This window comes from Triticum urartu, chromosome 1 (genome assembly GCF_003073215.2).
Source record: "Triticum urartu cultivar G1812 chromosome 1, Tu2.1, whole genome shotgun sequence".
Taxonomy (NCBI): Eukaryota; Viridiplantae; Streptophyta; class Magnoliopsida; order Poales; family Poaceae; genus Triticum; species Triticum urartu.
Genome location: NC_053022.1, coordinates 506,248,255 through 506,265,039, shown reverse-complemented (window position 1 = coordinate 506,265,039; position 16,785 = coordinate 506,248,255). Strand labels below are relative to the sequence as shown.

General features: G+C 49.3%; 1 protein-coding gene across 1 annotated transcript; it reads right to left on the bottom strand.

Annotated features, from left to right (window-relative positions):
* Positions 1-387: 387 nt before the first annotated feature.
* On the bottom strand, positions 388-2,978 carry LOC125523280 (GDSL esterase/lipase At5g45910-like). The gene is made up of 4 exons (XM_048688336.1): positions 2,637-2,978; positions 2,188-2,543; positions 1,795-2,068; positions 388-825 (listed from the first exon to the last, which is right to left on the bottom strand). The coding sequence occupies exons 1-4, from the start codon at positions 2,881-2,883 to the stop codon at positions 608-610; spliced, it is 1,095 nt and encodes a 364-aa protein (XP_048544293.1). The 5' UTR covers positions 2,884-2,978; the 3' UTR covers positions 388-607.
* Between the last annotated feature and the right edge of the window lie 13,807 nt (positions 2,979-16,785).

Genomic DNA, 16,785 nt, shown 5'->3' with positions numbered 1-16,785 from the left:
AGTCGTCTTCGTAGTCGACGAAAAAGTCTCCTTTCACTGAAAGCACATCGTCAGAAAGTCTGAAATAAATTTAAAAAGATGCGAGCACCAATATCAAGTCTAGAACTTCAACTCTGATGGGTTGGGGATACCACTGTCCTCCTAAACATCCAACCATAGATTGATTCGCATATGCATCCCAAGACTTGACGAACATGGCGGATGAAGGAAATCGGCCGCGAACGTCATAGCAAATGGATTGATGCGGAATCAATCACCAAAATCATTGTCAAGCGGAACTGACCAAACATAGCAAGGGAAGTGATGACCTCGTTGAATTCATTCCCTCAGTTTAGTTAATCAGAGGGGCTCGAAGCTATTTCCTCAGTTTACAGTTAAATGATATAATTACCTCAAACAACACATCTATAGTTTTATTTATTCATTCTCCGGAGGCAACCTAATAATTAATTAATTACCCCATGAACATCCATCATATATATTAGCTGTTACATCCACACACACACACACATGACGCATCGATTGATCCCACCACACTTGATCAGAAAACGCATCATCAAGTCAATAAAGTAAATAAATAAAACAACGAATCCATAAATAAAAATGATCAGCGCAGGATGCGGGGGCTGCAGTAGGGGCCCTTGAGCCACCCGTTGGCGATCGAACGGTACGCCGCCTCCGTGAGGTGGATGCCGTCCCAGATGAGGTAGTTCTGTGGGTCGGCGCAGGCGCTCGCCCCGGCCATGCCGCACCTCGCCTTGTTGTTGTAGTTGTACTTGCCCTGCCCGCCGGCGCCGCAGCACACCTTCAGCCCGTACTTGAGGCCTGAAAACCACACGCACCAAAGCCGTTTCTATCAGCCCATGCATCCTTGTTCTTCATTTTACTACTGCCAATCGTATGCGTCCTGATGCGTGATCCAGACCGCTTTGTCACGTACCGATGACCATGAGGAGACGATTATGGTACGTGATGGATGAGATCGTGCACAGTATCATGAACATGGGCATGCTAGTATTATTATCTTCGTGAACATGACTTTTCGGGGCATCTCTATGTCAAATTATACGCCGTTATACACGGAAAGAAGAGCCCGTCACATGCATGCACAGTGATTTGCGTCAGTATTACTATACTATACGCACACTGTCACGCCCTCATTTCATAATAATTGGGTCATGCATGCATGCCAACTGGTTAGATGGGTATTGATTCCCAAATTATATGGACAGGACAGAGACAGGGGTCATGGTCCCGAGAGAGAGCATATACAACTCGACCACTGATAATTAGCCGAATGAGTCGCCGGTGGGCTAAGAATCCAGGAGACCATATTGTCCAAAGCTTATTGTGCGTGCATGCACCTAGCTTAGCTTTTCTCTACGTCAAAGAAAGCAGCAATGTGACTCAACTTTGGATAAATGTATGTATGTCTCTCGCGGAGTAGCTAGGTAGCTAGGCTATGAGCGTGCTTGCATGGCCCCCGTGTGCCCTAGCTACCTGTCTACACCTACTGAATGAACGTGCGTGTCGTGATCACCGAAACTTCAACTCTCTCACGGCAGCTCGATTCCTACTTCACATGTAAAGACGGCGTCGCCTTGCTGCTCCGGACAGGCATGTTTGGCCGGGCACAACGACTTTACACAAGGATGGATATTCCTACTTCACATGTAGTAGTACAACAATGCGCCGTGGGAAGATTTTTAAACATATAGGAAGATATGTATGGTTGCTATATATAGACATGTGTAACTTAAAAGTTTTGAAGACGAAACTGCATCATCAACTTACCGAAATTCTGAGGGGCCCGGATCATCTGGATGACCTGCGCGTAGAAGTCGGCGTACATGATCCTGGTGCGGGGGTAGGTCCTCTGGAGGTTGGCGAGGCTCCGCCGGAGCAGCGAGTTGTGGTGGGCGGAGAGCTCGTTCTGGCTCTTGAGGCACCCGTCGCCGTCGTAGTCACCGGCGTTGGAGGTGCCGTAGAGGGTCAGGTAGATCGGGAAGCACCCGATGGGGAGCACCCCCGGCACCACCACGTCCATCGCGCCTAGTCTGATCATGTTCTGCACAAAAATACGTCCAAATTAACACACACAATGTTAGATGATCACATCAGCCACCTACCTGAGAGGAGCCGGTGAGATTAGTGGGGAGGTGGTGGACAAAGTAGGGAGTAGGTTACCTCGAGGCCACGGACGATGTGGCTGACGACCCGCGGCACGTAGCCCCTCACGTCGGCCATGGTGCGACCGGAGAAGAGCGCCGCGTTGTAGTCGTTGCCGCCGAACTCGCCCACTACGAACAGGGACTTGGAGAGGTGCCTCTTGCAGTCCTTGCCGCAGGCCGACGGGAGGAGCTTCCGGAACCACTGGATCTGGGTGTCCAGGGGCCCGTTGTTCCAGATCTTGTCGCTGAGGCCGATGGACTGGAAGAAGGCGAAGTCCATGGTGGTGGCGCCGATGATCGCCATGTTGGCGCCCTTCTTGAAGTCGCCGCCGGCCTTGGACGCCGGCAGCAGCGGCAGCCCAAAGTGCTCGGCTGCACACACACGTATACACCAACTTTGTCACGTTCACCATCATGTCGGCCGCCATATTTACAGCTTACATAGACCGAGTGGTAGGTAGGTACCGAGGAAATCGACGATGACGCGGCCGTCGGAGCAGCGGCCGGTGGGGCGCTTGAAGAAAGTCTCCCCGTAGGGCGACTGGCCCGTGGTGAGCCACGACGGGCAGCCGCCGACGCAGAGGTTGCCGGTGTCGGAGATGGAGTCGCCGAAGCTGTAGATGGCCTCGTACCGCTGCGCCCCGCCGTGACGGAGCGCGCACAGCAGCACCACGGCGCCAAGCAGCGCGGCGGCGGCTCTCATCGTCGCCATGGCTCACTATCACTCACTGTAACTACCAGCAACGCACGTGTCGGGGCCGCACGAGACGACGACGATCGTTGTTGGTGTGTGGTTACGGCGGGGAGATCCGTTGGGATTTATAGGCGGGCTTGGGCGGCCGTTGGGACGTCGCCTTCCCCGGTGGACTGCTGCTGCTGGGGGCGGCGTGCTGCAGCTTCCAGCCATATTCGTCCCTTCACTGACGACGCCGGCCCTGCTGCAGCGCAGTCTAGTCTGTCACGTACGCATCTTTGTGATATTGCGTGGTACGTAAAGCGTTTTAGACTCTTTTGGTCTCTTTCTATCTGCTGCTAGTCGCTTTGCTGATGGGTACAGCGCCTTTAATTTTGGTGTTGATTGGTCGACTGGGATACTTGACAGGTGAGAGTTACTTGTAGCTAGATATTTTAGGCCCCCGCAGCGAAAGAAATAGTACATTCTAGGACTTGGGTTACTCAGTGGCTAAGGGCAACGAACGAACTTTTGATGCTAAACACACTAAATTTGTTAATTTCAACTATAGTACAAATGCATGTGTGTTCCAACGGAAGACATTGTTACCCATCTTATGCGTCCACTTATTTCCATATGTCCCGCCCTACTGTCCTCCTTCTCTTCTCGTGTGCTTTAGTATGAGCTCCCATGCCCGTTGGATGATCGAACAATGCACACGCGGCTCTCTTTTCTAAATCGTGCCTGATAGATTAGTTATCACACACGTTTCACTTTCAGATACATGATTTATTTGTATGCCTTCATCGCGCACATAGTTCGACCCTAAACTGCGCGATTAGGCGAGGCTTAACAGCACCATTCCGCAGCAGTAGTGTGGCTGCACACTAGTGGTCAACAAACTTCGCTTCGGCAGTATACAAGTTCAAGATTGCAGAACGGTAACTAAGACAGATTCTTCAGATTGGCTTGTCCACTGACACAACACAGAGTTGTCTTACTCTCTAACACATGCATGTGTAGTGATGCACGGCCGGGTCCGAGCTGTTGATTAATTATTTGGGGCAGCCAGGAAGAAGGGACTACGTCTTGGATCAAGGAAGCTGCGTCAAGATGCCGATGCTGTTACGTACATACTCCTTCCGTTCCGAATTACTTGTCGCATGTATGGATGTATCTAGATGTATTTTAATTCTAGATACATTCATTTCTGCGATGAGTAATCTGAAACGGAGGGAATACGTGTGTTTGGTTTGCTGTAATGGGGTCGAAAATTAGAGCAGTTGGTGGCTTCATGTGCGTCATGTGTGCATGTTTTGTACTAAAGGCAGACCGCTCACTGCCATGACTAGCTGGACTGAGAGAGGTGCGTACGTTTATCCACATGATCACACTTATTACGAAGGTCGTACGTATATGAATAGTACTGTATGATGCAACGAAAAGAACGAGAGGCTCGGCCAGAAAAATGAAAGGTACAAAAGGACAAAATAAAATAGATTGCATAGTTAAGAATGCCATTGAGATCGTCCACACAAGAATTGAAGGTACTCCTTATGTAAAGATATATAAAATCGTTTAGATCACTTTTATAGAGGGAGTATATATTACCTCCGTCATAAAATCCTTGTCTTAAAAGACAAGAATTTTGGAACGGAGGAAGTATGAAACAAGGAGAATCAGGAGCGCGCAATCTACTGTCGTTATGGCACTCCCTCGAGGCCACTAATAAGGACCCATCCTCCCAACTCCAGCCCCATTCCCGAGCAAAAGCTCGAAATTTGCTTCTGATTGGGTGGCGATGGTGCCATGCGTGCCGTGTTCTCCCTGGAGACGCCGCCTCGAGAAGGCATGGTTTTGGGTGAGTGATGCCGTGGTGTGGAGGCATCCGATGGCTTAGAGTTTCGTGTGGCGGTGGCAAGCGATATTATATCTTGCAGATCTGGCACTTTCCCCTTTGGTGTTGCTATCCAGTGCGACCTATGTTGTTTGGTCCCAGCGGGTCGGTGTTCTCATCCCTAGCGGAAGGGGATATGATTCCCCTTCTCAACGACGGCTGCACGTCCACGACATCGGGAACACCATCCCTTTCTGCGATGAGTGACCTTGTTCTCGACGAGCTTGTCTCCTTGGCTCGACATCTATGGTGTTTCTTCACCTTCGATTGTCCCTGGTTGCTTACCCTATTCATTCGGGCATTTGAGACCGGAGGCGATGCAGCCATTTTGAGAGGGTGACGACCCACCGGGTTGAAGACTCCGCTAGGCGATAGCGACGTAGTCAAATAGCGAGAGTTATCGAAAGAGAAAATTGCATCGAGAGAACAAGTTTCACAGGTGTTACGCTCCCGCTAGCAAATCACTCACAGATATGGTTCTGGTACACCGATTCACTCGTTAGCTAGGGTTCTTGAGAGAGAAGCAAGGGAAGGGAAAGGGGATCGGGGTAGGTAGCCGCCGCCTGGTACAGTACTCAATCGCCACCTCACGCAGGAGGACTTGGCTTGCTTTTAACTCCGCCCGTGGTATCCCACACATGGGCCGGGTAGTGACTGTTGGGCTTGGGCTGTCGGCGCGCTCGTTCCAGCCCAACAGGAGCCTGCGTGGCCTTGGTCGATGGAGCCACCTTTCTCGAGGGTGTAACTGTTGGGGAACGTTGCAGAAAACAAAAATTTTCCTACGGTTTCACCAAGATCCATCTAGGAGTTCATCTAGCAACGAGTGATTGGATTGCATCTACATACCTTTGTAGATCACGCACAGAAGCATTCAAAGAACGGGGATGAGGAAGTCGTACTCGACGTGATCCAAATCACCGGAGATCCTAGCGCCGAACGGACGGCACCTCCGCGTTCAACACACGTACGGTCAGCGTGACGTCTCCTCCTTCTTGATCCAGCAAGGGGGAAGGAGAGGTTGAGGAAGATGGCTCCAGCAGCAGCACGACGGCGTGGTGGTGATGGAGCTGCAGTACTCCGGCAGGGCTTCGCCAGCACTATGGAGGAGGAGGATGTGTTGGAGAGGGAGAGGGAGGCACCAAAGGCGTGTTGTAGAGGCCCTCCTTTCCCCACTATATATAGGGAGTCCAAGGGGGGGGGCGCCGGCCCTAGGAGATCCAATCTCCTAGGGGGGTGCGGCCAAGGGAGGAATCCCTCCTCCCCAAGGCACCTAGGAGGTGCCTTCCCCCTTTGGGACTCTTCCCTTCCTTGAACCCTAGGCGCATGGGCCTCTTGGGGCTGGTGCCCTTGGCCCATATAGGCCAAGGCGCACCCCCTACAGCCCATGTGGCCCCCCGGGGCAGGTGGCCCCACCCGGTGGACCCCCGGGACCCTTCCGGTGGTCCCGGTACAATACCGGTGACCCCGAAACTTGTCCCGATGGCCGAAATAGCACTTCCTATATATAATTCTTTACCTCCGGACCATTCCAGAACTCCTCGTGACGTCCGGGATCTCATCCGGGACTCCGAACAACATTCGGGTTACTGCATATACATATCCCTACAACCCTAGCGTCACCGAACCTTAAGTGTGTAGACCCTACGGGTTCGGGAGACATGTAGACATGACCGAGGACTCTCCGCCAATAACCAACAGCGGGATCTGGATACCCATGTTGGCTCCCACATGCTCCTCGATGATCTCATCGGATGAACCACGATGTCGAGGATTCAAGCAACCTCCGCATACAATTCCCTTCGTCAATCGGTATGTTACTTGCCCGAGATCCGATCGTCGGTATCCCAATACCTCGTTCAATCTCGTTTACCGGCAAGTCACTTTACTCGTACCGTAATGCATGATCCCGTGACCAGACACTTGGTCACTTTGAGCTCATTATGATGATGCATTACCGAGTGGGCCCAGTGATACCTCTCCGTCATACGGAGTGACAAATCCCAGTCTTGATCCGTGTCAACCCAACAGACACTTTCGGAGATACCCGTAGTATACCTTTATAGTCACCCAGTTACGTTGTGACGTTTGGCACACCCAAAGCACTCCTACGGTATCCGGGAGTTACACGATCTCATGGTCTAAGGAAAAGATACTTGACATTGGAAAACTCTAGCAAACGAACTATACGATCTTATGCTATGTTTAGGATTGGGTCTTGTCCATCACATCATTCTCCTAATGATGTGATCTCGTTATCAATGACATCCAATGTCCATAGTCAGGAGACCATGACTATCTGTTGATCAACGAGCTAGTCAACTAGAGGCTTACTAGGGACATGTTGGTGTCTATTATTCACACATGTATTACGATTTCCAGATAACACAATTATAGCATGAATAAAGACAATTATCATGAACAAGGAAATATAATAATAATGCTTTTATTATTGCCTCTAGGGCATATTTCCAACAGTCTCCCACTTGCACTAGAGTCAATAATCTAGTTACATGTGATGAATCGAACACCCATGGAATTCTGGTGTTGATCATGTTTTGCTCTAGGGAGAGGTTTAGTCAACGGATCTGCTATATTCAGGTCCGTATGTACTTTACAAATATCTATGTCTCCATCTTGAACATTTTCACGAATGGAGTTGAAGCGACGCTTGATGTGCCTCGTCTTCTTGTGAAACCTGGGCTCCTTGGCAAGTGCAATAGCTCCAGTGTTGTCACAGAAGAGTTTGATTGGCCCCGACGCATTGGGTATGACTCCTAGGTCGGTGATGAACTCCTTCACCCAAATTGCTTCATGTGCTGCCTCTGAGGCTGCCATGTACTCCGCTTCACATGTAGATCCCGCCACGACGCTCTGCTTGCAACTGCACCAGCTTACTACCCCACCATTCAAAATATACACGTATCCGGTTTGTGACTTAGAGTCATCCAGATCTGTGTCGAAGCTAGCGTCGACGTAACCTTTTACGACGAGCTCTTCGTCACCTCCATAAACGAGAAACATTTCCTTAGTCCTTTTCAGGTACTTCAGGATATTCTTGACCGCTGTCCAGTGTTCCTTGCCGGGATTACTTTGGTACCTACCTACCAAACTTACGGCAAGGTTTACATCAGGTCTGGTACACAGCATGGCATACATAATAGAACCTATGGCTGAGGCATAGGGGATGACACTCATCTCTTCTATATCTTCTGCCGTGGTCGGACATTGAGCTGAGCTCAATTTCACACCTTGCAACACAGGCAAGAACCCCTTCTTAGACTGATCCATATTGAACTTCTTCAATATCTTATCAAGGTATGTGCTTTGTGAAAGACCTATGAGGCATCTTGATCTATCTCTGTAGATCTTGATGCCTAATATATAAGCAGCTTCTCCAAGGTCCTTCATTGAAAAACTTTTATTCAAGTAGGCCTTAATGCTGTCCAAGAGTTCTATAACATTTCCCATCAAAAGTATGTCATCTACATATAATATGAGAAATGCTACAGAGCTCCCACTCACTTTCTTGTAAACGCAGGCTTCTCCATAAGTCTGCGTAAACCCAAACGCTTTGATCATCTCATCAAAGCGAATGTTCCAACTCCGAGATGCTTGCACCAGCCCATAAATCGAGCGTTGGAGCATGCACACCTTGTCAGCATTCTTAGGATCGACAAAACCTTCCGGCTGCATCATATACAATTCTTCCTTAAGGAAACCATTAAGGAATGCCGTTTTGACGTCCATTTGCCATATTTCATAATCACAGAATGCGGCAATTGCTAACATGATTCGGACGGACTTTAGCTTCGCTACCGGTGAGAAAGTCTCATCGTAGTCAACCCCTTGAACTTGTCGATAACCCTTAGCGACAAGCCGAGCTTTATAGATGGTCACGTTACCATCCGCGTCCGTCTTCTTCTTAAAGATCCATTTATTTTCTATGGCTCGCCGCTCAACGGGCAAGTCAGTCAAAGTCCATACTTCGTTTTCATACATGGATCCTATCTCGGATTTCATGGCTTCTAGCCATTTGTCGGAATCCGGGCCCGCCATCGCTTCTTCATAGTTCGAAGGTTCACCGTTGTCTAACAACATGATTTCCAAGACAGGGTTGCCGTACCACTCTGGTGCGGAACGTGTCCTTGTGGACCTTTGAATTTCAGTAGGAGCTTGATCAGAAGTATCTTGATTATCATCATTAACTTCCTCTCTTGTCGGTGCAGGCACCTCAGAAACATTTTCTTGAGCTGCGCCATTTTCCGGTTCAAGAGGTAATACTTCATCATGGTCTACTTTCCTCCCACTTACTTCTTTCGAGAGAAACTCTTTCTCTAGAAAGGACCCATTCTTGGCAACAAAGATCTTGCCTTCGGATCTGAGGTAGAAGGTATACCCAATAGTTTCTTTAGGGTATCCTATAAAGACGCATTTTTCCGATTTGGGTTCGAGCTTTTCAGGTTGAAGTATCTTGACATAAGCATCGCATCCCCAAACTTTTAGAAACGACAGCTTAGGTTTCTTCCCAAACCATAATTCATACGGTGTCGTCTCAACGGATTTCGACGGAGCCCTATTTAAAGTGAATGCGGCAGTCTCTAAAGTATAGCTCCAAAAAGATAGCGGTAAATCGGCAACAGACATCATAGATCGCACCATATCTAATAGAGTGCGATTACGACGTTCGGACACACCATTATGCTGAGGTGTTCCAGGCGGCGTGAGTTGTGAAACTATTCCACATTTTCTTAAGTGTGTGCCAAACTCGTGACTCAAGTATTCTCCTCCACGATCTGATCGCAGGAACTTGATTTTCCTGTCACGTTGATTCTCAACCTCACTCTGAAATTCCTTGAACTTTTCAAAGGTCTCAGACTTGTGTTTCATTAAGTAGACATACCCATATCTACTCAAGTCATCAGTGAGGGTGAGAACATAACGATAGCCACCGCGAGCCTCAACGCTCATTGGACCGCACACATCAGTATGTATGATTTCCAATAAGTTGGTTGCTCGCTCCATTGTTCCTGAGAACGGAATCTTGGTCATTTTACCCATGAGGCATGGTTCGCACATGTCAAATGATTTGTAATCAAGAGACTCTAAAAGTCCATCTGCATGGAGCTTCTTCATGCGTTTGACACCTATGTGACCAAGGCGGCAGTGCCACAAGTATGTGGGACTATCATTATCAATCTTACATCTTTTGGTATTCACACTATGAATATGTGTAGCATTACGCTCGAGATTCATTAAGAATAAACCATTCACCATCGGAGCATGACCATAAAACATATCTTTCATATAAATAGAACAACCATTATTCTCGGATTTAAATGAGTAGCCATCTCGTATAAAACGAGATCCTGATACAATGTTCATGCTCAAACTTGGCACTAAATAACAATTATTGAGGTTCAAAACTAATCCCGTAGGTAAATGTAGAGGTAGCGTGCCGATGGCGATCACATCGACTTTGGAACCATTCCCGACGCGCATCGTCACCTCGTCCTTCGCCAGTCTCCGCTTATTCCGCAGCTCCTGTTTTGAGTTACAAATGTGAGCAACCGCACCGGTATCAAATACCCAGGAGCTACTACGAGTACTGGTAAGGTACACATCAATTACATGTATATCACATATACCTTTCGTTTTGCCGGCCTTCTTGTCTGCTAAGTATTTGGGGCAGTTCCGCTTCCAGTGACCACTTTCCTTGCAATAAAAGCACTCAGTCTCGGGCTTGGGTCCATTCTTTGGCTTCTTCCCGGCAGCTTGCTTGCCGGGCGCGGCAACTCCCTTGCCGTCCTTCTTGAAGGCTTTCTTACCCTTGCCCTTCTTGAACTTAGTGGTTTTATTCACCATCAACACTTGATGTTCCTTTTTGATTTCTACTTCTGCTGATTTCAGCATTGCAAATACTTCAGGAATGGTCTTTTCCATCCCCTGCATATTGAAGTTCATCACAAAGCTCTTGTAGCTCGGTGGAAGCGACTGAAGGATTCTGTCAATGACCGCGTCATCCGGGAGATTAACTCCCAGCTGAGTCAAGCGGTTATGCAACCCAGACATAGTGAGTATGTGCTCACTGACAGAACTATTTTCCTCCATCTTACAGCTGAAGAACTTGTCGGAGACTTGATATCTCTCGACCCGGGCATGAGCTTGGAAAACCATTTTCAGCTCTTCGAACATCTCATATGCTCCGTGTCTCTCAAAACTCTTTTGGAGCCCCGGCTCTAAGCTGTAAAGCATGCCGCACTGAACGAGGGAGTAGTCATCGGTACGTGCCTGCCAAGCGTTCATAACGTCTTGTTCTGCAGGGAGAACAGGTGCATCACCCAGCGGTGCTTGTAGGACATAATCTTTCTTGGCAGCTATGAGGATGATCCTCAGGTTCCGGACCCAGTCCGTGTAGTTGCTGCCATCGTCTTTCAGCTTGGTTTTCTCTAGGAACGCGTTGAAGTTGAGGACTACGTTGGCCATTTGATCTACAAGACATATTGTAAATATTTTAGACTAAGTTCATGATAATTAAGTTCATCTAATCAAATTATTTAATGAACTCCCACTCAGATAGACATCCCTCCAGTCATCTAAGTATAACATGATCCGAGTTAACTAGGCCGTGTCCGATCATCACGTGAGACGGACTAGTCAACGTCGGTGAACATCTTCATGTTGATCGTATCTTCTATACGACTCATGCTCGACCTTACGGTCTTCTGTGTTCCGAGGCCATGTCTGTACATGCTAGGCTCATCAAGTCAACCTAAGTGTTTGCATGTGTAAATCTGTCTTACACCTGTTGTATGTGAACGTTAGAATCTATCACACCCGATCATCACGTGGTGCTTCGAAACAACGAACTGTCGCAACGGTGCACAGTTAGGGGGAACACTTTCTTGAAATTATTATGAGAGATCATCTTATTTACTACCATCGTTCTAAGCAAACAAGATGCAAAACATGATAAACATCACATGCAATCAAATAATAATAGTGACATGATATGGCCAATATCACATAGCTCCTTTGATCTCCATCTTGGAGCTCCATGATCATCTTGTCACCGGCATGACACCATTATCTCCATCATCATGATCTCCATCATCGTGTCTCCATGAAGTTGCTCGCCAACTATTACTTCTACTACTATGGCTAACGCGTTTAGCAATAAAGTAAAGTAATTTACATGGCGTTTCTCAATGACACGCAGGTCATACAAAAAATAAAGACAACTCCTATGGCTCCTGTCGGTTGTCATACTCATCGACATGCAAGTCGTGATTCCTATTACAGTAGCATGAACATCTCATACATCACATATATATCATTCATCATTCATCACAACTTTGGCCATATCACATCACAGAACACTTGCTGCAAAAACAAGTTAGATGTCCTCTAATTGTTGTTGCAAGTTTTACGTGGCTGAAATAGGGTTCTAGCAAGAACGTTTTCTTACCTACGTGAAAGCCACAACGTGATTTGTCAACTTCTATTTACCCTTCATAAGGACCCTTTTCATCGAATCCGCTCCAACTAAAGTGGGAGAGACAGACACCCGCCAGCCACCTTATGCAACTTGTGCATGTTAGTCGGTGGAACCGGTCTCACATAAGCGTACGTGTAAGGTTGGTCTGGGCCGCTTCATCCCACAATACCGTTGAAGCAAGATAAGACTAGTAGCGGCAAGAAAATTGACAACATCAACGCCCACAACAAATTGTGTTCTACTCGTGCAAGAGAACTACGCATAGACCTAGCTCATGATGCCACTGTTGGGGAACGTTGCAGAAAACAAAAATTTTCCTACGGTTTCACCAAGATCCATCTAGGAGTTCATCTAGCAACGAGTGATTGGATTGCATCTACATACCTTTGTAGATCACGCGTAGAAGCGTCCAAAGAACGGGGATGAGGAAGTCGTACTCGACGTGATCCAAATCACCGGAGATCCTAGCGCCGAACGGACGGCACCTCCGCGTTCAACACACGTACGGTCAGCGTGACGTCTCCTCCTTCTTGATCCAGCAAGGGGGAAGGAGAGGTTGAGGAAGATGGCTCCAGCAGCAGCACGACGGCGTGGTGGTGATGGAGCTGCAGTACTCCGGCAGGGCTTCGCTAAGCACTATGGAGGAGGAGGATGTGTTGGAGAGGGAGAGGGAGGCACCAAAGGCGTGTTGTGAGAGGCCCTCCTTTCCCCACTATATATAGGGAGTCCAAGGAGGGGGGCGCCGGCCCTAGGAGATCCAATCTCCTAGGGGGGTGCGGCCAAGGGAGGAATCCCTCCTCTCCAAGGCACCTAGGAGGTGCCTTCCCCCTTTGGGACTCTTCCCTTCCTTGAACCCTAGGCGCATGGGCCTCTTGGGGCTGGTGCCCTTGGCCCATATAGGCCAAGGCGCACCCCCTACAGCCCATGTGGCCCCCGGGGCAGGTGGCCCCACCCGGTGGACCCCCGGGACCCTTCCGGTGGTCCCGGTACAATACCGGTGACCCCAAAACTTGTCCCGATGCCCGAAATAGCACTTCCTATATATAATTCTTTACCTCCGGACCATTCCGGAACTCCTCGTGACGTCCAGGATCTCATACGGGACTCCGAACAACATTCGGGTTACTGCATATACATATCCCTACAACCCTAGCGTCACCGAACCTTAAGTGTGTAGACCCTACGGGTTCGGGAGACATGTAGACATGACCGAGACGACTCTCCAGCCAATAACCAACAGCGGGATCTGGATACCCATGTTGGCTCCCACATGCTCCTCGATGATCTCATCGGATGAACCACGATGTCGAGGATTCAAGCAACCCCGCATACAATTCCCTTCGTCAATCGGTATGTTACTTGCCCGAGATCCGATCGTCGGTATCCCAATACCTCGTTCAATCTCGTTACCGGCAAGTCACTTTACTCGTACCGTAATGCATGATCCCGTGACCAGACACTTGGTCACTTTGAGCTCATTATGATGATGCATTACCGAGTGGGCCCAGTGATACCTCTCCGTCATACGGAGTGACAAATCCCAGTCTTGATCCGTGTCAACCCAACAGACACTTTCGGAGATACCCGTAGTATACCTTTATAGTCACCCAGTTACGTCACCCAGTTACGTTGTGACGTTTGGCACACCCAAAGCACTCCTACGGTATCCGGGAGTTACACGATCTCATGGTCTAAGGAAAAGATACTTGACATTGGAAAACTCTAGCAAACGAACTATACGATCTTATGCTATATTTAGGATTGGGTCTTGTCCATCACATCATTCTCCTAATGATGTGATCTCGTTATCAATGACATCCAATGTCCATAGTCAGGAGACCATAAATATTTGTTGATCAACGAGCTAGTCAACTAGAGGCTTACTCCTAATGATGTGATCTCGTTATCAATGACATCCAATGTCCATAGTCAGGAGACCATAAATATTTGTTGATCAACGAGCTAGTCAACTAGAGGCTTACTAGGGACATGTTGGTGTCTATTATTCACACATGTATTACGATTTCCAGATAACACAATTATAGCATGAATAAAGACAATTATCATGAACAAGGAAATATAATAATGATGCTTTTATTATTGCGTCTAGGGCATATTTCCAACAGTAACATCCCCCCTTCCTTGAGACACAGCTTGTCCCCAAGCTGGTGCCGCTGGGAAATGATGCTGGAGCTCAGCGCGGTCTTCCCACGTGGCCAGCTCGGGTGGTTGATCAGTCCAGCGAACCCGGACCTGCGACACTTGAGCGCCACCACGTTGCACTTGCCGGTCTTGCAAAATCTCCTCTGGTACGGGACTTGAAGCAGCCATTGCTGGTAGTTGGACTTGCGCCTGTTCCGTGGGAGGGAGTGCTTGCCGCAGTTGGGAGACGTGGAAGACTGGGTAAACAGTGCTGGATTCTGGCAGACGGAGCTTGTACGCAACGGCACCAATGCGCTGGATCACTTGATAGGGACCAAAGTAGCGAAACGCCAGTTTCTGGTTGGCGCGGGTGGCCACCGAACGCTGAACGTAGGGCTGCAGTTTGAGGAAGACCCAGTCGTCGACGGCGAAGACGCGGTCGGAGCAGCGCTTGTCGGCTGAATCCTTCATTTGTTGCCGCGCACGCAACAGGTGCTGGTGGATGAGCGTCGTCATCTGCGCCCTGTCCTGAAGCCAATCTGCCAGGTCTGTAGATGCACACGCCACTGGATCGACGATGCCGAAGTGACGCGGGGCATGGCCGTAGAGGACTCCGAACGGAGATGTGCCCAGGGCAGAGTGGGGTGAAGTGTTGTACCAGAACTCCGCCAACGGAAGCCACATGTACCACTTTGTTGGGCATGCGTGGACGAAACAGCGAAGAAACGTCTCCAGGCACTGATTAACCCACTCAGTCTGCCCATCTGTCTGTGGGTGTCGCGCTGTGCTCATGCGAAGCTTGGTGTGCGTCAGTCGAAACAGTTCCTTGCACAGGGTACTGGTGAAGACTGGGTCGCGATCCGAGACGATCGACTCTGGCAGGCCATGTAATTTGTAAATGTTAGTCACAAATGCTTGAGCCACTTGGAACGCGGTGAAGGGGTGCGACAGAGGTATGAAATGGGCGTACCGCGAGAATTTATCCACGACGACGAGGATGGAATTGCATCCCGAAGAACGAGGCAAACCCTCCATGAAATCCATGGTGATGAGTTGCCAAGCTTGGGTCGGAACAGGTAATGGCTCCAGGAGCCCGGGATATCGCACACGCTCCGGTTTAGCTTGCTTGCAGATCTGACATGCTTCGACAAAAAGCTTGACATGATGTTTGAGGCCTGGCCATGTAAAAGCCGACGCACTCTGTGGTACGTGACGTTGAAACCCGAGTGGCCTCCAATTGCTCCGGTGTGCAAGGCCGCAAGCACTTGCTTCTGTAACTCCACATTGTCCCCGAGCCATATGCGTCCGTGCTGCTTGATAATCCCATTCTGCAAGTGAAAACCATCCAGATTGCTCGTGGAGGTCGCCAAGCGTGCGAGAATCTTCTGTGCCGCTGGATCCTCAGTGTATCCTTGCTGAACTACTTCCAACCACGTCGGTACTGCGATGGTGATGGCTGCGAGGCCGCCTTGAGGTGGCCCAGGTTTGCGAGACAAGGCGTCAGCCGCAGGGTTGTCAATACCTCTCTTGTAGACGATACGGTAACGCAACCCGAGCATTTTGGCCATGATCTTCTGCTGCCATGGTGTTGCCAACCTCTGATCTTCGAGGTGGATGAGACTGCGCTGATCAGTATGCACAATGAACTCGTCGTTTTGCAAGTATACGCGCCAATGGTCCACGGCCATGAGAATGGCCAACCCTTCTTTCTCATAGGTGGAGAGCTGCCTATTGCATGGCCCCAACGCGCGGCTGAGGAAAGCGATAGGGTGTTTGTCTTGAGACAGGATTGCACCTATTCCCAAATCCGATGCATCAGTCTCGAGTTCGAACGTTTTCTTGAAATCAGGCAGCGCCAGAACGGGAGCAGTCACCGGAGCTTGCTGCAAGGCGCGAAAGGCACCGTCCTCTAATTCTGTCCAGCGGAAAACCACTCCTTTCTTGAGCAGACCGATCAGCGGGCGACTGGTGATTGCAAAACTTCGGACGAACTTGCGGTAATAACCAGCCAAGCCGAGGAACCCGCGGACCTCCTTGACATTTGTAGGCACGGGCCATTGCTGCACTGCAATGATGTTCTTGTTGTCAGTGCGAATGCCGTCACCACTGATCTCATGCCCCAGATATCTGAGTTGCGGACGGGCAAAGAAACACTTGCTGCATTTCACTTTCAAGTTGTGTTCTTGCAGACGCTGGAAAACTTGCCGCAGAAGCTGTATGTGAGTGTCCATATCGCGGCTGTGTACCAGGATATCATCGATGAAGACGAGCACTCTGTGGCGAACCAGTGGGTGTAACACGATGTGCATGCCTCCCTGGAAAGTTGCCCCCCCCCATGACGCCGTACGGCATGACCTTGAACTCGAAGTGCCCGTGATGGGTTTTGAACGCTGTTTTATGCTCATCC

Bases quoted from the DNA above. Each gene is read 5' to 3' on its own strand.
- LOC125523280 (XM_048688336.1), bottom strand. From the start codon at position 2,883: ATGGCGACGATGAGAGCCGCCGCCGCGCTGCTTGGCGCCGTGGTGCTG. The intron at 2,069-2,187 runs GTAACCTACTCC...ATTTTTGTGCAG, and splicing joins ACATCGTCCGTGGCCTCGAG to AACATGATCAGACTAGGCGC. The intron at 826-1,794 runs GTAAGTTGATGA...TGTGGTTTTCAG, and splicing joins CCGGGCCCCTCAGAATTTCG to GCCTCAAGTACGGGCTGAAG.